At 39.2% G+C, this 19,371-nt stretch overlaps 1 protein-coding gene and 1 pseudogene across 2 annotated transcripts in view; one reads left to right on the top strand and one right to left on the bottom strand.

Annotated features, from left to right (window-relative positions):
* MAST2 (microtubule associated serine/threonine kinase 2) overlaps positions 1-19,371 on the top strand; it is a 223,145-nt gene that overhangs the window by 147,741 nt on the left and 56,033 nt on the right. For both annotated transcript variants that reach the window (XM_028123396.1, XM_028123394.1), the window contains exon 5: positions 11,907-11,998. In XM_028123396.1, coding sequence (XP_027979197.1) covers positions 11,907-11,998 — 92 coding nt within the window. The remainder of the gene's footprint in view (positions 1-11,906; positions 11,999-19,371) is intronic.
* LOC114224263 (small ribosomal subunit protein eS10 pseudogene) lies at positions 17,023-17,583 on the bottom strand (annotated as a pseudogene).

The following is a 19,371-nucleotide window of genomic DNA, read 5'->3' as shown; positions in this document are numbered from 1 at the left end:
CTGTGACTTTACTGAATTCATTTATCCATTCTAGCAGTTTTTTGGTGGAGTCTTTCAGGTTTTCTATAGTATCATGTCATCTACAAATAGTGAAAGTTTTACTTCTTCCTTACCAATTTGGGTGCCTTTTATTTCTTGTCTGATTGCTGAGGCTAGGACTTCCAGTACTGTGTTGAATAAAAGTGGTGAGAATGGACATCCTTGTCTTGTTTCTGACCTTAGGCGGAAAGCTCTCAGTTTTTCTCAGAGTATGCTGTTTGCTGTGAGTTTTCATATATGGTCTTTATTATGTTGAGGTATATTCCCTCTAAACCTACTTTGTTGGTTTTTTTCATGAATGGAAATTGTACTGACAAATATGCTTTTTCTGCATTTATTGAAATGATGATATGGTTTTTGTCCTTTCTCTTGTTGATGTGCTATATGACGTTGATTGATTGCAAATATTCACTCATCCTTGTGTCCCAGGAATAAATCCCACTTGATTGTGGTAGGTGGATTTTTTAAATGTATTGTTGGATATGATTAGCTAATATTTTGTTGAGGATTTTTGCATCTGTGTTCATGAGAGATATTGGTCTGTAGTTTTCTTTTTTTGTAGTGTTTTTACCTGGTTTTGGTATCTATAATGCTGACCTCATAGAATGAATTTGGAAGTCTAGCTTCTTAGTCTTCACAGGGACATTGTCATGGTTGTTACTCTGAAATAACATCTGAAACTCCTTGACCTTAAATGATCCCAGATTCTTCTGTATTTTATTGATCATGCTTAATGAACCAGAAGTGGTCTTTTCCTCACTCTAAATTCTGAAGGGAAGCAGCCACTTGTTAGCCAGTTACTGAGTTCTAGAGTTTCTCGGAGCAGCTGGACTTGTGGGATTTGGAGATTGGAGAGGTGTAAGGGGTCTGCAACTATGCTTCCTACTCCATACCCTGTATCGCTTCAGACTGGGAAGAAGCAGACCTCCTAAATGAGTTTACAGCAGCTCCTGGAGGGAGGGGGGTAGGGGTCAGATTTGCATACCTGCTAGTTGATGGAAAGAAGAATTTTTGAAGGCTGGAATTTCTCCAGATATGGCCACAGTTCGACAGTATCATAGAGATTGCACAGGTGCTTTAGTCGTTGCTCCCACTATCCACTGAGATGACTACGGAGAAACATAGAGGAAAATGAAATGCCAGGTCTTGCTCCAAGTGACCAAGTGACTGGGATGGTATTGAACAGCCGTCTGTTCTGTAGGCAGCAGAGCATCAGCTCAGAGGGCTTCTAGGTTTCCTCCCATCAGCTGAGAGTTGGTGTGGCTGACTGTAAACATCTAGTACTTTCATCTTACTGGGATGAAGGAATTAACAACTGTTCTTTATCTTCGAGGATCCTGGGGCAATGGCCAGAGCCTGTTGAAATGGAAAAATTAGCCAGTTCCTTGTTTCAGATCCCAGCTGAGTCATGGCATCTGTATCAGGGTGTCTGACTTTTTTTCCCCTGGCAGCTGTTGCAGATTTGCCAATTGAGATTATGTATACCTTCATAAAAAGGCATGTGGCCTGGAAATATGATCTTTAGTATTTTGGATTTTGTTTTAAATTTTAAATAAGATCATGGCAAGTGAAATTAGAATCAATTATCTGTCCCTCCAGTGTCAAGAGATCTTCATTTTCATACACAAGGAGTTTAGAAATAATGGTTTGATATACCTTACACATGTGAGGTATACAAGTATCTTATTTTAATCCTTATGACAAATCCTATTCATCCATTCATTCATTTAACAAATATTTTTTGAGAGCCTGCCATGTGCCAGGCAGTGTTCTAGGAATTGAGGAATACAGCAGTAAGCAAAGCATGCACAAGCTTCTGAACTCATGGAGCTTAGATTCTAATGGGAAGAGAGACAACAAATGAAATGAATTTGCAAAATATATAGTATGTTAGTGATAAGTTCTCTTGAGAAGAATACATTGGGAAATGGAGCTAGAGAGTTTGGGGAGGGAGTTACATTTTAAATAGAATGATTAGGGGGGTGCCTGGGTGGCTCAATCATTAAGCAGACAACTTCGGCTCAGGTCATGATCCCAGGGTCCTGGGATCCAGCCCCTCATCGGGCTCCCTGCTCAGTGGGAAGCCTGCTTCTCCCTCTCCTACCCCCCCCCCTGCTTGTGTTCCTGCTCTTGCTCTCTCTGTCAAATAAATAAATAAAATCTTTTTGTAAATAAATAAATAGAATGATTAGGGACAAATTCATGGAGAAGACTGCACTTGAACAAAAACCTGAAGGAGGTGAGGAAGCAAACCATGAGGCTATCTGGGGAAACAGAGGCAAAGGAAATACCATTTGTAAAGGCCCTGAGGCAGTGGCATGCTGGGCCTACTCTAAGAAAAGGGAGGAAGCCCGTGTCTGGAGTAGAGTGAATAAGAGGGAAAGAGGAAATGGAGATCCAGACCATGTAAAGCCTTGTAGGCCACTGTAAGAACGTTGACTTTTACTTTCAGTGAGACAGGGAGAATTTTAAGCAGAAGATTGACTTTGATATTACGTTAAAAAAATTTTTTTTACAGTATTGTTGAAGTATGATTGAATTATACTAGATTGTACATGTTTATAAAATGTACAATTTGATGGGTTTTGATATATGTATACATCTGTGAAACCAGTCAAGATAAACATATTTATAAATCCCCCAAATTATCCCTCTCCTGCCTCTGGTCAGGCAACCACTAATCTGCTGTCACTGTAGGTTAGTTAGCATTTTCTTAAATTTAATATAAATGGAATCATTCAGTATGTACTCTTTTATGTCTGGCTTCTTGCTTTCATCATAATTATTTTGCGATTCATCCATTGTGTGACTTAGTAGTTCATTCATTTTATTACCGGATAGTCGTCCACTGTATGGACATATTATGATTTATCGTTCATGTCAGTGGATATTTGAGGTGGTTTCTAGTTTTTGGCTGTCACAAATAATAAACAGCATATAGTTTGGCCCTGCTTTTTTGTTCAATCTGACAGTCTCTGCTGTAATTCAAATATGTATTTAGAACATTTATATTTTATGTGATTATTGGTGTAATTGGCTTAAATCTATTATCTTATTACTCGTTTTCTGTTTTGCCCAACTGTACTTCTTTTTCCCTTCTTTTTTTGCCTTTTTTTGGATGGAGTATGTTTTATGGTCCCATTTTATTTCCGTTGTTGGCTTATTAACTATACCTTTTTTTAAGTAGCATTAGTATTTATATTATAAAATTTTAACTCACTTCAGTTTACCTTCAAGTAATATTATATCACTTCACATTTAATGTAAGAACCTCACAGTGGTGCACTTCCATTCTTCCCTCTGAGCCTTTGTGCTGTGGCTGTCCCACATTTTATATCTACATAGGCTTGTAAAGCCCACAGTAAATTATTATATTTCCTTTAAAATCCGGTTATCCTTTAAAGTGATTTTAAAAATAAAAACAAGATTTATATTTGCCATATATTCACCATTTCTGGTGCTTTGCTTTGTGTAGATCTAGATTTCTATCTGGTATCGTGTCCTTCTGCCTGAAGGCCTTAATGCAGGTCTGTTGTTAATGAATTATTTTACCTTTTGTATACATGAAAAAGTCATTATTTTGGCTACCTTTTTGAGAGATATTTTCAGTTGGTATTGAATTTGGGGTTCCATATTTTTAGATGTTTCTTTCTATCTTCTGGCTTGTATCATTTTCCAATGAGAAGTCTGCTGTCATTGTTATCTTTGTTCTTCTGTGTGTTACATAATTTTTCTATGTGTTGCTATTAAGATTTTACCACTGGTTCTAAGTAATTTGATTATGATGTACTTTGGTATATTTTTCTTCATGTTTCTTGTGCTTGGGGTTCATTGAGTTTCTTGGATCTGTGAGTTTATAGTTATCAAATTTGGAAATTTTTCAGCAATTGTTTCTTCAAATTTTTTTTGGCCTCTCTCTTCCAGTTAGGGACTCTAATTACACGTCTAGTCTGCTTGAAGTTGTCCCACTGCTCACTGTTGCTCTTTCCATTTTTTTTTTTTTAAAGATTTTATTTATTTGAGAAAGAGAGAATGAGAGATAGAGAGCATGAGAGGGAAGAGGGTCAGAGGGAGAAGCAGACTCCCTGCTGAGCGGGGAGCCCGATGCGGGACTCGATCCCGGGACTCCAGGATCATGACCTGAGCCGAAGGCAGTCGCTTAACCAACTGAGCCACCCAGGCGCCCGCTCTTTCCATTTTTAAAAATTTGCTTTTCTGTTTCATTTTGCATAGCTTCTCTTGCAATGTCTGGATTCACTGATCTTCTGCAGTGCCTCATCTCTGTTAATGCCCTCCAGTTTAATTTTCATCTGAGACTTTTATTCTCTAGAAGTTCTATTTGTGTTCTTTAAATATCGTAAAGATTCATAAATCTCTCCACATGCCGATACTTTCCTGTAGCTTATTGAAAACATGGAATAAAGTTATAATAACAATTTTAATGGTCTCTTAGTTCTATCATCTGTATCATTTCTGCATCTATTGATTTTCCTCCCCATTATGGGTCATATTTTCCTGCTTTTTTCCATGCCTAGTAATTTTTCATTACATACAAAACAGTGTGGATTTGTTATATGCTGAATATTTTTTATTCCTTTTTTATTTAAATTCCAGTTAGTTAACATAAAGTGTAATACTAGTTTTAGGTGTAGGATTTAGTGATTCAACACTTCCATACACCTGGTGCTCATCACAACAAGTGCTCTCCTTAATCCCCATCATGTATTTAACCCACCCCCCCTGCCCACCTCCCCTCTGGTAACCATCAGTTTGTTCTCTATAGTTAAGCGTCTGTTTCTTGGTTTTCCTCTCTTTTTTTTCTTTTTCTCCCTATGTTCCTTTGTTTTGTTTCTAAATCCCACAAATGAGTGAAATCATGGGTATTTGTCCTTCTATGACTGACTTATTTTGCTTAGCATAATACTCTTTATACCTCTATCCACATTGTCTCAAATTGTAAGATTTCATTCTTTTTTATGGCTGAGTAATATTCCAGTGTGTGTGTGTGTGTGTGTGTGTGTGTGTGTGTGTGTGTACGTGTACCACCTCTTCTTTATCCATTCATCTGTCAGTGGACATTTGGGCTCTCTCCATAGTTTGGCTGTTGTTGATGGTGCTGCTATAAACATCAGTGTGTATGTATCCCTTTGAATCAGTACTTTTGTATTCTTTGGGTAAATACCTAGTAGTGCAATTGCTGGATCCCAGGGTAGTTCTATTTTTAACTTTTTGAGGAACCTCCATACTGTTTTCCAGAGTGGCTGTACCAGTTTGCATTCCTACCAACAAACTGCATAAGAGGGTTCCCCTTTCTCTGCATCCTCACCAACACCTGTTATCTCTTGTGTTAATTTTAGCCATTCTGACAGGTGTAAGGTGGTATCTCATCATGGTTTTGATTTGTATTTCCCTGATGATGAGTGATGTTGAACATCTTTTCATGTGTCTTTTGGGCATCTGTATGTCTTTTTTGGAAAAATGTCTATTTGTGTCCTCTGCCCATTTTTAAACCAGATTGTTTTTTTGGATGTTGAGTTTTATAAGTTCTTCATATATTTTGGATACTAACCCTTTATCAGATATGTCATTTTTATTCCTTTCAATATTTTTGAGCCTTCTTCTGGGATACAGTTAAGTTACTTGGAAATAGTTTGATCTTTTTTTTTTTTTTAAGATTTTATTTATTTATTTGACAGAGACACAGCAGGAGAGGGAACACAAGCAGGGAGAGTGGGAGAGGAGAAGCAGGCTTCCCGCCGAGCAGGGAGCCCAATGTGGGGCTCGATCCCAGGACCCTGGGATCATGACCTGAGTCGAAGGCAGATGCTTAATGACTGAGCCACCCACGCGCCCCAATAGTTTGATCTTTTTCAGGATTGCTTTTAAGCTTTGTTAGGTAGGACCAGAGTAGCGTTTAGGACTAGTTTTTTCTTGCTGCTGTCCCATGAATAACCAGATTTTCCCCTTCTAAGTGGTGGGAGCACAAACTTTTCCTGACCCTATGTGTACACTGAGGAATTTTCACCTCCTTTTCTTGGGTAGTTTTCTCAACTCAGGGAGACTGCCAGGCTCTGTGCAGGTCCCTTCTTCCCTGCATGCTGCTAGGAAGTCTTTTCAGATAGTAAGCTCGGGTAATCGTAGGACTCAGGTTGTTTGTGCCCCTTCTCTTAGCAGTCGCTGTCCTGAATTACTACTTGTCCAGGGTCTGAAAATTGTTCCTTTTTTTTTTCTTTTTTTTTTGGTCTAGCTTATTATATAAGGTGAGAGGGTAATTATATTATTTGTTACTCTATCAGGATTGGAAGTAGAAGTCTTTTCTGAATTATATTTTAAAGGCTGTTTTGTTGAGAATAGATACCAGGGGAACAAAAGTGGAAGCAGGAATACCAATGAGGAAGCTAGTTTATTTAATTCAGATAAGAGGTGATGGTGGCTTGATCCAAGGTGGTAGTGGTAAAAGAAGTAAGAAATGATCAGATTTGGATATATTTTGATGTCAAGGCCAACAAAATTTATGATGGGTTGATATATAAAAGAAAGAGAGGAGTCCAGAATGACACATAAGGTTTATTTTATCTTCATTTTATAATTGGGAACACCAGAGCATGAGCATTTATAAGGCTTTTTCAAGGTCAAACAGCCAATTTCAAACTCGGGTCTTTTTTTTTTTTTTTTAAGGTGAGGTCACACTGGATGAGGGTGGGCCCCAAATCCAATGGCTGCTGCCTACCCCCCCTTTTTAAAGATTTTATTTATTTATTTAGCAGAGAGAGACACAGAGAGGGAACACAAGCAGGGAGAGTGGGAGAGGGAGAAGCAGGCCTCCCACTGAGCAGGGAGCCCGATGCGGGGCTCAATCCCAGGACCCTGAGATCATGACCTGAACCGAAGGCAGATGCTTAACGACTGAGCCACCCAGGCACCCCACCCCCCCTTTTTTTAAGATTTTATTTATTTGAGAGAGAGAGAGAACACGAGCAGGGTGAGGGAGAAGCAGACTCCCCACTGAGCAGGGAGCCCAACGCGGGGCCGGATCCCAGGATTCTGGGATCAAACCTGAGCCAAAGGCAGACGCTTAACCGACTGAGCCACCCAGGTGCCCCTCAAACTCAGATCTTCTAATTGCAAAGCCCTGTCTCTTTCTACTGTACCACAGTGACACTTAGACTGTGAGTAGGATAAGCTACAAGTACTAAAGGAGTGCAAAGAAAAGAGAGACTTTTTCCTGCTTGGAAGAATAAAGGAGCATTCATACAAATCCTCATTTGAGCTCATGCTTTCTAAAAATTTGGTATAATTAGGTAAGTCCAGGAGGGGAGCGCATTAATTATTGAGGGAATAGGGTGACCTGAAGTACGGAGGTCTCTGATGTATCTTTTGACTCAGGATAACCTTGATCTGGGTAAGCTCTCTGAGGGTCAATATAGTTTCATATGTATGTTTTGTAAAATTTCTCATGTTCAAAACTGAAGGGCCTAGTGACAATATTTGTATCCTATTTGCCCTTAGAACAAGGGGCTGAATAAACATAGCTATGTTTCTTTTTAAGAAAACCCAAAAGACAAAATCTTACCTAAGATCCTTAACTTTAAAAAAAAAAAAATCTTTGGGGTGCCTGGGTGGCTCAGTCAGTTAAGTGTCTTCCTTCGGCTCAGGCCATGATCCCAGGTTCCAGGATTGAGCCCCACATCAGGCTCCCTGCTTGGTGAGAGGCCTACTTCTCCCTCTCCCACTCCCCCTGCTTGTGTTCCCTCTCTCGCTGTGTGTCTCTCTGTCAAATAAATAAATAAAATCTTTAAAAAAAAATCTTTATAGGAGGGTTAATTTGAATCACCATGGTAAGGAGTTTGAGTTATATTCCAGATGTTATGGGAAGCCATTGGAGGGTTTTTTTTTTTTAAAGATTATTTATTTTAGAGAGAAGAGAGAGCTCACGTGTGAGTGGGGGAGGAACAGAGGGAGAGGAGAGAGAGAATCTCCTGCAGACTCCCTGCTGAGTATGGAGCACTACGTGGGGCTTGGTCCCAGGACCCTGAGATCATAACCTGAGCTGAAATCAAGAGTCAGGAGCTTAACTGCCTGAGCCATCCAGGTGCTCTGCCATTGGAGTTTTTAAAAAGGGAATTCACATGATTTCATCTATGGTTTTTAAAATATTACTGTGGCTGATAGGTGAAGAATAGACTGATAGGAGCAGGGGGGTGGGCAGGAAGAACCAAAGTGGAAGGAAGATCCTTCGGAAATCTTTTATAGACTTGAACTGGAGTAGTAGTAATATTGGAAGTAATGAGAATGGCTTGCACTCAGGATATATTTTTAAGGTATAATTCCACAGAACTTGCTGGTAGTTTTGGATGTGGGTGTGAAGAAAAGAGAAAGAACAATGATTCATAGGTTTTTGCGAGCATCTGGATGGATGGTGGTCCCACGCAGTGAGATAGTACAACTTAGGGAAGAGCAGCAGATTTTAGAGGGAAATTCAAGAGCTCTGTTTTGGAAATGTTAATTTGAGATGCCTTTTAAGACATCCAGTTGGAGAGGTCAAGTAGGCACTTGAATATGAGTCTTGCACTCACAGGAGAGAGCACAGTGTTAGCAATAAAACACTAGGTATCATCAACATCAAAGATTTAAAACTATGAAACTGGAAGGGCACCTGAGTGGCTGAGTCAGTTAAGCATCTGACTCTTGATTTCAGCTCAGGTCATAATCTCAGGGTCATGAGATCAAGCCCTGCATCGGACTCCATGCTGGGCGTGGAGCCTGCTTAAGATTCTCTCTCCTCTCTCCCTTGCCCTTTTCCCCCAACTCCCAGCTCATGCTCTCCTTCTCTCTCAAAAACTATGAAACTGGAGAAAAATCCATTTAGGGAGTGAGTGTAGAGAGAGAAAAAAGATATTTCAGATCTGAGCCCCGGAGTACTAAAGGATTTAGTGGTCAGGGAGAAAAGGAACTAGCAAAGGAGAATAAAAGATGAGCAACTAGTGAGATAGGAAGACCAGGAAATCATCATGTCGTAGAAAGTAAACAAAGAAAAGTGTCTCAGGAAGTTACACAGGTATTAGGTTGAACAAAAAGGAAACACACACAAAAATACATAGTATTCAATTCTACTTATAGGAAATCCAGTAAAACAAAAATAATACCATATGATAGAAGAAGGTGATTGGGAGACAGGGAGTTGACTGGAAAGGGGCACATGGGAACTTTCTGGGGTAATAGAATTATTCTGCCTTTTGTTTTGGATGTTGTTATACGGATGTATATAATTATCTCATTGAACAGAGCACTTAAGATCTGTATATTTTGTTGACTGTAAATTATATCCCAATTAAAAAAAATTTTTTAAAAGGAGTTAAAACTAAATGTTGAGGTTACATAAGATGAGGATCAAAATCTGGTGATTTTGACAGCAGTGGTTTCAGTGGCAGGATGGGGATGACTGTTTAGAGTGGGCTGAAGAAAGAATAGGAAATGAAGGTGTGAAGATGACAAGTGCAGAACCCCCACATGGAATCTTTCCTAAAGATGGGAGCAAAGAATGCACAAGTCAGGGAGGTCTAGGAAAGATTTTGTTTTTATTTTTGTAAGGTAGAAGAAATGATAGCATGTTTCTATGATGATGAGAATGATTTAGTAGGAAGTAGAAATTCATGGCATCAGAGAGGGAGGGCAGTATAGGTGCAGACTTCTTACAGAAGAGAGTCAGAGTAGTTGCCTTTGATAGGAGCATGGTCTTTCCTTCTGTTGTAGATAGGAAACTAGAGTATATGGATACGAGTTTAGGCTAATAGACTTGTATAGCAGAATATGAACGATTTTTGTGTTGTTGCTTTTTACCCCTAGTTGAATAAAATGCAAAGTCAGCAGATGAGGGTGAGATTTGGGGAAGGAGTGCTGGAAGTTTGGAGAGAAGATGCGAATTAGTTGTCTTGGAGAGAGAGTGAACGCACACTGCCTAGGTAACTGTAGTATGGTTAAGGAGACCTACTTGACAGTTATCATCTTAAATATAAAGAGACACTGGCCAGCATGATTTGGGGTTTTTCTTTAGTCCCCTTCAGCTGCCTGAGTGCAGTTGTAAAATAGATGGAAAGTTGGGTTTAAAATGGTTGGGATTTCACCAGGACTGTGGTGTCCTGTGTGTGTATTGGGAGGGGGGTTAAGCAAGGTTTCAGTTAGAACTAGAATTTAAAATGAATGTTGAGGGGCGCCTGGGTGGCTCAGTCATTAAACGCCTGCCTTCGGCTCAGGTCATGATCCCAGGGTCCTGGGATCGAGCCCCGCATCAGGCTCCCTGCTCCGCGGGAAGCCTGCTTCTCCCTCTCCCACTCCCCCTGCTTGTGTTCCCTCTCTTACTGTGTCTCTCTCTGTCAAATAAAGAAATAAGATCTTTAAAAAAAATAAAATGAATGTTGAACAAAGAAGTTGAGAATATAGGGAGTTTGCTGATGACAGAATGGGTTCATGGAAGCACATTGTAAGCTTTTTTTGTTGGAAGATCAGAGAATAGAGGGAGACTGTGTCAAATTAGAGAAAGAGAAGCTTGGATATATGATGGTGACTAAGGTAATGAGGGCTGTGAGACAGGATTAGATTCGTCCCGATGGTTTCTTAGGGAAAAGTGCTTATTATTTCTTAATCAGGATCTCATTCTTGAGATTGATCTCAACCTTTTCTGTGGTTTCTTGTCACATTTCCAGTAGTTCCTTATGACAGTCTACCAGCACTACAGAGTCTCGCTGTGATCTACCCCCATAGCCTTTATAACCTACTCCTTTTCCTATCATTCTCCCCTCCTGTCACCCACTGTACTATTTCTTGAACATTCCACCTGCTCCCCCCACCCCTCTCTCTTTATTTTTCTTCATAGTAGTACTCCAGTTTGAGGACAGAGACTTTCTCTTGTTTCCTATCACTTCCCTAGCATCTAGAACAGTGCCTGGTGTGTCAAGTAGGTGTTTGGTAAATATTTGTTTGGATGAATATAAATAACAAGCTTCCCTAATGCCTTTCAAATAAATTTATACACATTTTCACTAGCAAGTATAACATGAAATGGCTTTTCATCATGATTTGGTTTTCTCCAACCACAAGAAAAAGCCTCAGGCATTAATTAACCTGTTATTGGAAGACAGTTTTTAGAAAGAACACAGGCCTGTTCTGAAATTTATGGTGAAATGAAAGTATTACTTAATTCTTGATTAAGCAGGTTTTTTAAAAAAAGATTTTATTTATTTATTTGACAGAGAGAGACATAATGAGAGAGGGAACACAAGCAGGGGGAGTGGGAGAGGGAAGAGCAGGCTTCCTGCGGAGCAGGGAGCCCGATGTGGGGCTAGATCCCAGGACCCTGGGATCATGACCAGAACCGAAGGCAGCCGCTTAATGACTGAGCCACCCAGGCACCCCAGCAGTTTTTTAAAAAATAAATTTCATGGGTTAAGTTAATAGTTTCATTTTTATGGCAAGAACATTAATTTTTATGAGATATGAGAATATGACTTGGTTTTTTTGTTTTCTAAATCAAATTTACCATGACCTTTCTTCTTTAGATACCATGAAATCATGGTTGTTACCTTTAGAGGAGCTCCTTGAGTTTGCTTGGGAAGCAAAACCAAAACATTAGAAAAGTGCAATGGTAATACAAGATAAAAGTCAAGACAGTGACAAAAGTTATTATAAGGTGGAACACTATGAATTATGAAGTCTTTCTGGGGCAAACAGGATTTGCTGACCCAGTTCAGTTTAAAGTAGGATACTGCTCAGTCCATGGAATGATGTCACTCTTGTTCCTCAGTAGCCATTTAAGTTCTCTGAGCCCATGGTGGACCCTGTTATAACTGACGTTTCTGTTTTCATTGCAGTTGTCGGACAAGTAACCGCAAGAGTTTGATTGTGACCTCTAGCACATCACCTACACTACCACGGCCACACTCACCACTCCATGGCCACACAGGTGAGTGCTTGAAGGTTAAGAAAGGTGGGATGAAAGAGTGGCCAGTGACACCTAATTTCTTTCCTACTTCTCACTTTGTGTGGCTCAGCATATTACATTGTTACTTCACTTGGTTGACTGAGGCATACCCAGTTCATGGGCATGCTTTCCATGGGAGAATGTGTTCAGTCTGTTTTTAACTCTTAGTTGTTTCTTGCCTCGACCTGCCGACATTCCTTTTGGTCTTGTATATATTTTGGGGCCAGGTTTGTATCCTGGGTCTATGGCCTCTGTTGGGGTATATTGAGAGCATGTTATGGCTCCAGTCATCTGGGGCTGTGTGAAAAGAGCTTTATTAAATGTTGTCCTACCATGCCCAAGGGGCAGTCCTTACAAAGATGGTTTTCTGCCTCATGGGACTCCTGATAACTTTATTAGAATAGGAGTCAACAAAGGTGAGAGGAATATTTGTTTTATGTTGGTATTGATTGGAATTGAGCAAAAGATCTCATATATTCAGACTCTGCTCTATCTGGAATCTGGGCTCCTCTAGACAGTATAATGACTGATTTAGTTGCCTCTGGGGAATATAGGAAAATTATGAGGCAGAAGACCTTATTTGAGTTAGCCATACACTTTAGTCTAGACATGTATTTTTGCATCCCAGGGAAGCCAGTGAGGGGCCTTAGCTTTGCTAAAGGGGTTGTTGCACTGTTACACTGTTCATTGCTACATTATTTATAGTGGAAGTTCCAGACCTAGGTGTAATGGAAATGGAACAGGCTTAGAACCATAGGAAGCCATTTAGAGCTTACTGCATGGGTTTGGTAAGCCATGGGCCTTGTGTATCTTTGGGCAATAAAACAGTACCAAAGCAATGCAACAGCCCACCATCAAGCCAGATAAGACAGATCTGTTTCACTTGGGTTTGTCTCCTTGCTCACAGTTTACTGTGTCTTTGGAGGGAGAAAATGAGGGTGCATGTGGAATAGTTGTGTAAGCACACTGAGAGTCTGGTGATTCTGAAATTGATCTTTGTACTTGGGAGAAGGTTCTCTCTCACTTTACTGGGCTCATATCCAGCTATTCAATGTGCTCATGGACCTTTTCCAGGAATCAATAAAACTCTTAAACACTAACTCTCACATTAGAAGACACCACGAAGAGTGCACGGGGACCCCGGGGATTGGAGACTTACTGAGACTGGAAAGCAAAGCTCTCATTGTGTTTAGGTATGTTCCTCCTCAAACGGACTGGGTTATGTGCACTCTACCCTGGAACTTTGTAAAAACAGCATATATCTGACCTGGCCTTTTCATCCTATAGAAATAAATTTAGCATCTCTAGACCTTATACATTATTTCACAATTATAATGTGAGTACTAGGCATTAATTACTACCTGCTGTTCCTCTCTGAGGTGATTATCTCTCTATTTAGATTCCCAGCAGTGAGAGTTTAGGACCAAATCTTCCCTATTCAAGTGACTTTGACTGAGAACATCATCTGGTCTTTTCAGCTTGCCTAGGGCTGTGGACTCTTGCTTTGAGTTAATATGTATAACATACTTCATACTCCCATAAATGTTACCTGTCATCATCATCATCTCTCCCCAAATCACTGCAGAAAATCCAGGTGGGCCTCAGACCCAGGGAAGAAGGATTGACATAAAAGCCCAATTCATGGCTGTAGACTCTTTACTTAACCTATATGTTGAGAAAGGCAGCACTGATTATTCCATGCAGATCAAACTTCCCATTAGTTTATATCCTCAGATCTTATACATCCTGATCTGTTGAGTAATATGAAGCCTGTTGATTTGAAAGTAGGTCTATTTATTCCATAAGTTCGTTTCATTATTAAACACTTACTATATATAATATAACTACAGTAAGGTCAGTTTAGTAGGTACTTAGTCATTCTGGAAATAGAGCCTTCCTAGTTTGTTGTTTTTTTTAAAAATTTATTAACTATACTTTTTAGAGCAGTTTTTAGGTTCAAAGCAAAATTCAGCAGAAAGTACAGAGAGTTCCCCTATACTCCATTCTCCCACACGTGCATAATCTCCCCCACTATCAGTATCCTGCACCAGGGTGGTACATTTGTTTAAGTCAATTAATTTACATTGGCACATCATTATCATTCAAAGTCCGTAATTTATATTAGAGTTTGCTCTTGGTGTTGTATACATCCTGTGGGTTTTGACAAAGGTACAGTGACATGTATCTATCATTGTAACATCATGCAGAATAGTTTCACTGCCCTAAAAACCCCCTGTGCTCTGCCTTTTCATCCCTTCCTGCCTCCAAACCCTGGCATCTACTAATCTTTTCACTGTCTCCATAGTTTTGCCTTTTCCAGAATTTCATATAGTTGGAATCATACAGTATGTAGCCTTTTCAAATTGGCTTATTTCACTTAGTATTTGCACTTAAGATTTCTTCATGTCTTACCATGGCTTGATAGCTCTTTTTTTTTTTTTTTTTTAGCACTGAGTAATAATATTCCATTGTCCAATGTACCACAGTTTATAAATCCATTCACCTATGGAAGGGCATCTTTGGTGGCTTCCAAATTTGGCAGTTATGAATAAAGCTGTTATAAATATCTCTGGGCAGATTTTTTTGGACATAAGTTTTCAGTTCATTTGGATAAATACCAAAGAGCTTGACCAATTGCTGGATCATATGGTTAAGGGTATGTTTAGTTGTAAGAAACTGAAGAACTGTTTTCCAAAGTGTACCATGTTGCATTCCCACCCGGAATGAATGAGAGTTCCTGTTGCTCCACATCCTCGCCATCATTTGGTATTGTGTTTTGGAATTTGGCTATTCTAATAGGTTCATAGTGGTATCTCGTTTCAATTTTCATATCCCTAATGGCATATGATGTTGAACATCTTTTCATATGCTTACTTGCCATCTTTTTTGGTGAGGTGTCCATTCACATCTTTTGCCTGTTTTTTAATCAGGTTTGTTTTCTTATCTTGAGTTTTAAGTGTTCTTTGTATATTTTGGATAACAGTCTCTTTTTTCTTTTTAAATTGTTTATTGTTATGTTAATCACCATACATTACATCATTAGTTTTTGATGTAGTGTTCCATGATTCATTGTTTGTGCATAACACCCAGTGCTCCGTGCAGAACGTGCCCTCTTTAATACCCATCACCAGGCTAACCCATCCCCCCACCCCCCTCCCCTCTAGAACCCTCAGTTTGTTATCAGATAGCTTTTGCAGTTATGTTTTCCTAGTCTTAGGCTTGTTTCTTCATTCTCTTTTGCATAACAGAAGTTTTTAATTTTAATGAAAACCAACTTAATTATTTCTTTTGTGGATCATGCCTTTGGTGGTCTATTTTTTATTTAGTTGTTTAGTTATTTTTGAGAGAGAGAGAGAGAGTATGTGCTCATGCAGGGGAGGAGGGACAGAGGGAGAGGGAGAGAGAGAATCTTAAGCAGACTCCATGCCCAGTGCAGAGTTCAATGTGGGGCTCCGTCTCGTGACCCTGAGATCATGACCTGAGCCGAAATCAAGAGTTGGATGCTTAACTGACTGAGTCACCCAGGCGCCCCTGGTGTTGTATCTAAAATGTCATTGCCAGGGCTCCTGCGTGGCTCAATTGGTTAAGCGCCTGCCTTTGGCTCAGGTCATGATCCCCAGGGACCTGAGATTGAGCCCCTCGTCGGGCTCCCTGCTCAGCAGGGAGTCTGCTTCTTCCTCTTCCCTTCCCCCTCCCCCGCTCGTGCTCACGCTGTCTCTCAAAAATAAATAGATAAATAATCTTTTAAAAAATTTAAATAAAATGTCATCGCCATACTCAGGGTCATCAAGGTTTACTCCCGTGTTACCTTCTAAGAGGTTTATAGTTTTGCATTTTATGTTTAGGTCTGTGATCCATTTTGAGTTAATTTTTATGAAGGTCTGTAGATTCATTTTTTTGTATGTGGATGTCCAGTTGTTCCAGCACTATTTGTTGAAAAGACTAGGTTGTTTTGTTGCTTTTTTCCTTTGTCAAAGATCAATTGACTATACTTGTGTGGGTCTGTTTCTGCCTGTTTGTTCTGTCTCTATTCTCTTCCATTAATTTGTTTTTTCTTTATCTATTACCATACAGTCTTGATTACCATAGTTTTATAATAAGTATTGGAGTTGGGTAGCATTAGTTCTCCAACTTTGTTCTTTTTCTTCAATATCAAGTTGGCTATTTTGGGTCCTTTGCTTCTTCATATAAACTTTAGAATTGGTTTGTCAACATCCACAAAATAATTTGCTGGGATTTTGACTGGGATTGTGTTGAATCTGTAGATCAAGTTAGGAAGAACTGACATCTTGACAATATTGAGTACTATCTATGACCATGGAATATCTCTCCATTTATGTAGTTCTTCTTTGATATCTTTCATCAGAGTTCTGTAGTTTTCCTCATTTAGATCTTACACATATTTTATTATATAACTAAGTATTTCATTTTTAGAGGGTGGTAATGTGAATGATAACATGTCTTTAATTTCAAATTCCGCATTGATAACATATAGTAAAGTGTTGACTTTTGTACATTAACCTTTTATCCTGCAGTTTTGCTGTAATAGATTATTAGGTCTAGGAGGTTTTTTGTTGATTTTTTTCAGATTTTCTGTATAGGCTATCATGTCATCTGTGAACAAAGACAGTTTTATTTCTCCCTTCTCAATCTGTATACCTTTTATTTCCTTGTCTTACTGCATTAACTAGGACTTCCATTGCAATGTTGAAAAGCAGTGGTGAGAAGGTACCACTTGGTGGGAAAGCTTCAAGTTTCTCACCATTAAGTATGATGTTAGCTGTAAGTTTTGTTTGTAAATGTTCTTTATCAAGTTGAGGAACTTTCTATTCCTAATTTGCTGAGAGTTTTTTAAACCATGAATGGGTTTTGGATTTTGTCAAAAGCTTTTTCTGCATCTGTTGACGTGACCGTTTGATTTTGCTTCTTTAGCTTGTTGATTTAATGGTTACATTAATTGATTTTCAAGTGTTGAACCAGCCTTGCATACCTGGGATAAATCCCCCTTAGTTATGTTGTATAATTTCTTTTTTTTTTTTTCTGGCTACAAATTTATTCAACACAAAACAATCTCCAACTTCACTGAGGTGACCATGTCCACGACCAAATCCGCCTCTAAACGGGAACTCGGTTGCTGACTCAGCCCCGGCCTTGGCTTTCTTGTCAGCACCAGGGGGCACAGTGCTTCATCTGTAGGTGTCTCAACTTGCCCTCATATGAGTCTTGCAGGTTGCTCTCCCTCCAGACCTTTGGGCCATGGTCTGCCAGTCTCAGGGCGGCTGTGGCACAGAGTGGCAGGCACATTCTCGGGGGGCAGATGGAGGTAATCACGGAGATACTGGATGCCCTCATTGGTAAGGTACGTAGAAATGTCTCCAGGCAAACTGTTCCTTTATGTAGCCTCGTGATTTGAGAGACTGCATGGCCTTCATGACATGAAGGTTGGGCACATTCTTGTCTGCCAGCTCAAGGTGTTTGGACATGTGGACATCCTTCTTAGCCACCATCACTCCCTCCTTGAAAAGGAGTTCATAAGTGACAATTTGGTTCTTCTTGGGCATCAGCATCTCGGCAACTGCTACGTCTGGGGCCGGGGCTGGAAAGGATGGTGTATAATTTCTTTTAGGCTTTGTTGGCTTTGATTTGCTAATATTTTTTGGAGGATTTTACATCTTTCATGAGCCATAATGGTCTATAGTTTTTTTTTTTTTTTCTTGTAATGTCTTTGTTTGGTTTTGGTGTTAGGTTAATTGTGGCCTCATAGAGTAAGTTCCCCCTGCTTCTATCTTCTGGAGGAGATTGTGGAGAACTGGTATAATTTCTTACTAAATGTTTGGTAGAATTTACTATTGAACACATTTGGGCCTGGTGCTTTCTATTTTGGAAGGCTATTAATTATTGATTAAATTTTTTAATATAAGGCTATTCGGATTATCTGTTTCTTGCCTGAGCTTTGGTAGATTTTGTTTTTTAAGGAATTGGTTTATTTAATCTAGGTTATCATATTTATGGGCACAGAGCTGTTCATAACATTGTTTTATTATCCTCTTCATGTCCATGGAATCTGTAGTCAGGTCCCTTTTTTAATTTCTAATATTAGTGATTTGTGTCTTCTCTCTCTTTATCTTAGCCTGGCTAGAGGTTTATCCATTTTGTTGGTCTTCTTTTTTTTTCTTTAAATTTTTTATTGTTACGTTAATCACCATACATTACATCATTAGTTTTTGATGTAGTGTTCCATGATTCATTGTTTGTGCATAACACCCAGTGTTCCACGCAGAACATGCTTTTAGTTTTGTTGATTTTTCTCTGTTGATTTCCTGTTTTTGATGTCATTGATTTCTCCTCCACTATTTATTATTTCTTTTATTTACTTTAGACTTAATTTGCTCTTTTTCTAGTTCCTTAAGGTGGAGGCTTAGATGGTTAATTTTAGATCTTCTTTTCTAATGTATGCATTTAATGCTATGAATGTCTCTGAAGGCTGTGTTTCACTGCATCTCACAAATTTGGGTAAGCTGTATTTTCATCTTCATTTAGTTAAAAATATTTTGTAATGTATTTATTTATCTTAAGATTTCTTCTTTGACCCATGTGTTATTTTAAGGTGTGTTTTTAATCTCCAGGTCTTTTGCGATTTTCCAGTTATCTTCTGTTATTGATTACTAGTTTAATTCCATTGTGATCTGAAAGTAGACACTGTGTGATTTCTGTTCTTTTAAATTTGTTCAGATATGCTTTATGGCCCAAAACGTGGTCTGTCTTGATGAATGCTCCATGTGATCTTGAGAAGAATATGTGTTCTACTGTCATTGGATTAAGTAGTCTATAGATGTCAATTATGTCCAGTTGATTGATGGTGCTGCAAATTTCAAGTATGTCTTTATAGATTTTCTGTGTATGTAAACATGGTATTGCTGAGTCATAGAATAACTGTATAAATTTTTGGAATAAGATCAACAGGTCAGTGGTCATGCAGATTTATATGATTGTAAAGTATCACCTGATTTTATTTTATTTATTGTTTTTTATAAAGATTTTATTTATTTAATTGACAGAGAGAGAGAGCAGGAACACAAGCAGGGGGAGTGGGAGAGGGAGAAGCAGACTACCCGCTGAGCAGGGAGCCTGATGTGGGGCTGGATCCCAGGACCCAGGGATCATGACCTGAGCCGAAGACAGATACTTAATGACTAAGCTACCTAGGCGCCCCTAATATCACCTGATTTTAAACTAGTATACTGGAACTTAGAGGATGACTTCCTTGAACCTTTGGACCAAGCTTCAGTAATTTATTCCTCTTTATTCCCTAACACTTGCAGCCTTCTCACTCTATCTTCCTTGAATCCACTAGG

The sequence above is a fragment of the Eumetopias jubatus genome, unplaced genomic scaffold (genome assembly GCF_037043125.1).
Source record: "Eumetopias jubatus isolate StellerSeaLion01/CBP00866 unplaced genomic scaffold, mEumJub1_p1.0 scaffold_4, whole genome shotgun sequence".
In the NCBI taxonomy this organism is placed as follows: domain Eukaryota; kingdom Metazoa; phylum Chordata; class Mammalia; order Carnivora; family Otariidae; genus Eumetopias; species Eumetopias jubatus.
This window is presented reverse-complemented; position numbering and strand designations above follow the sequence as displayed.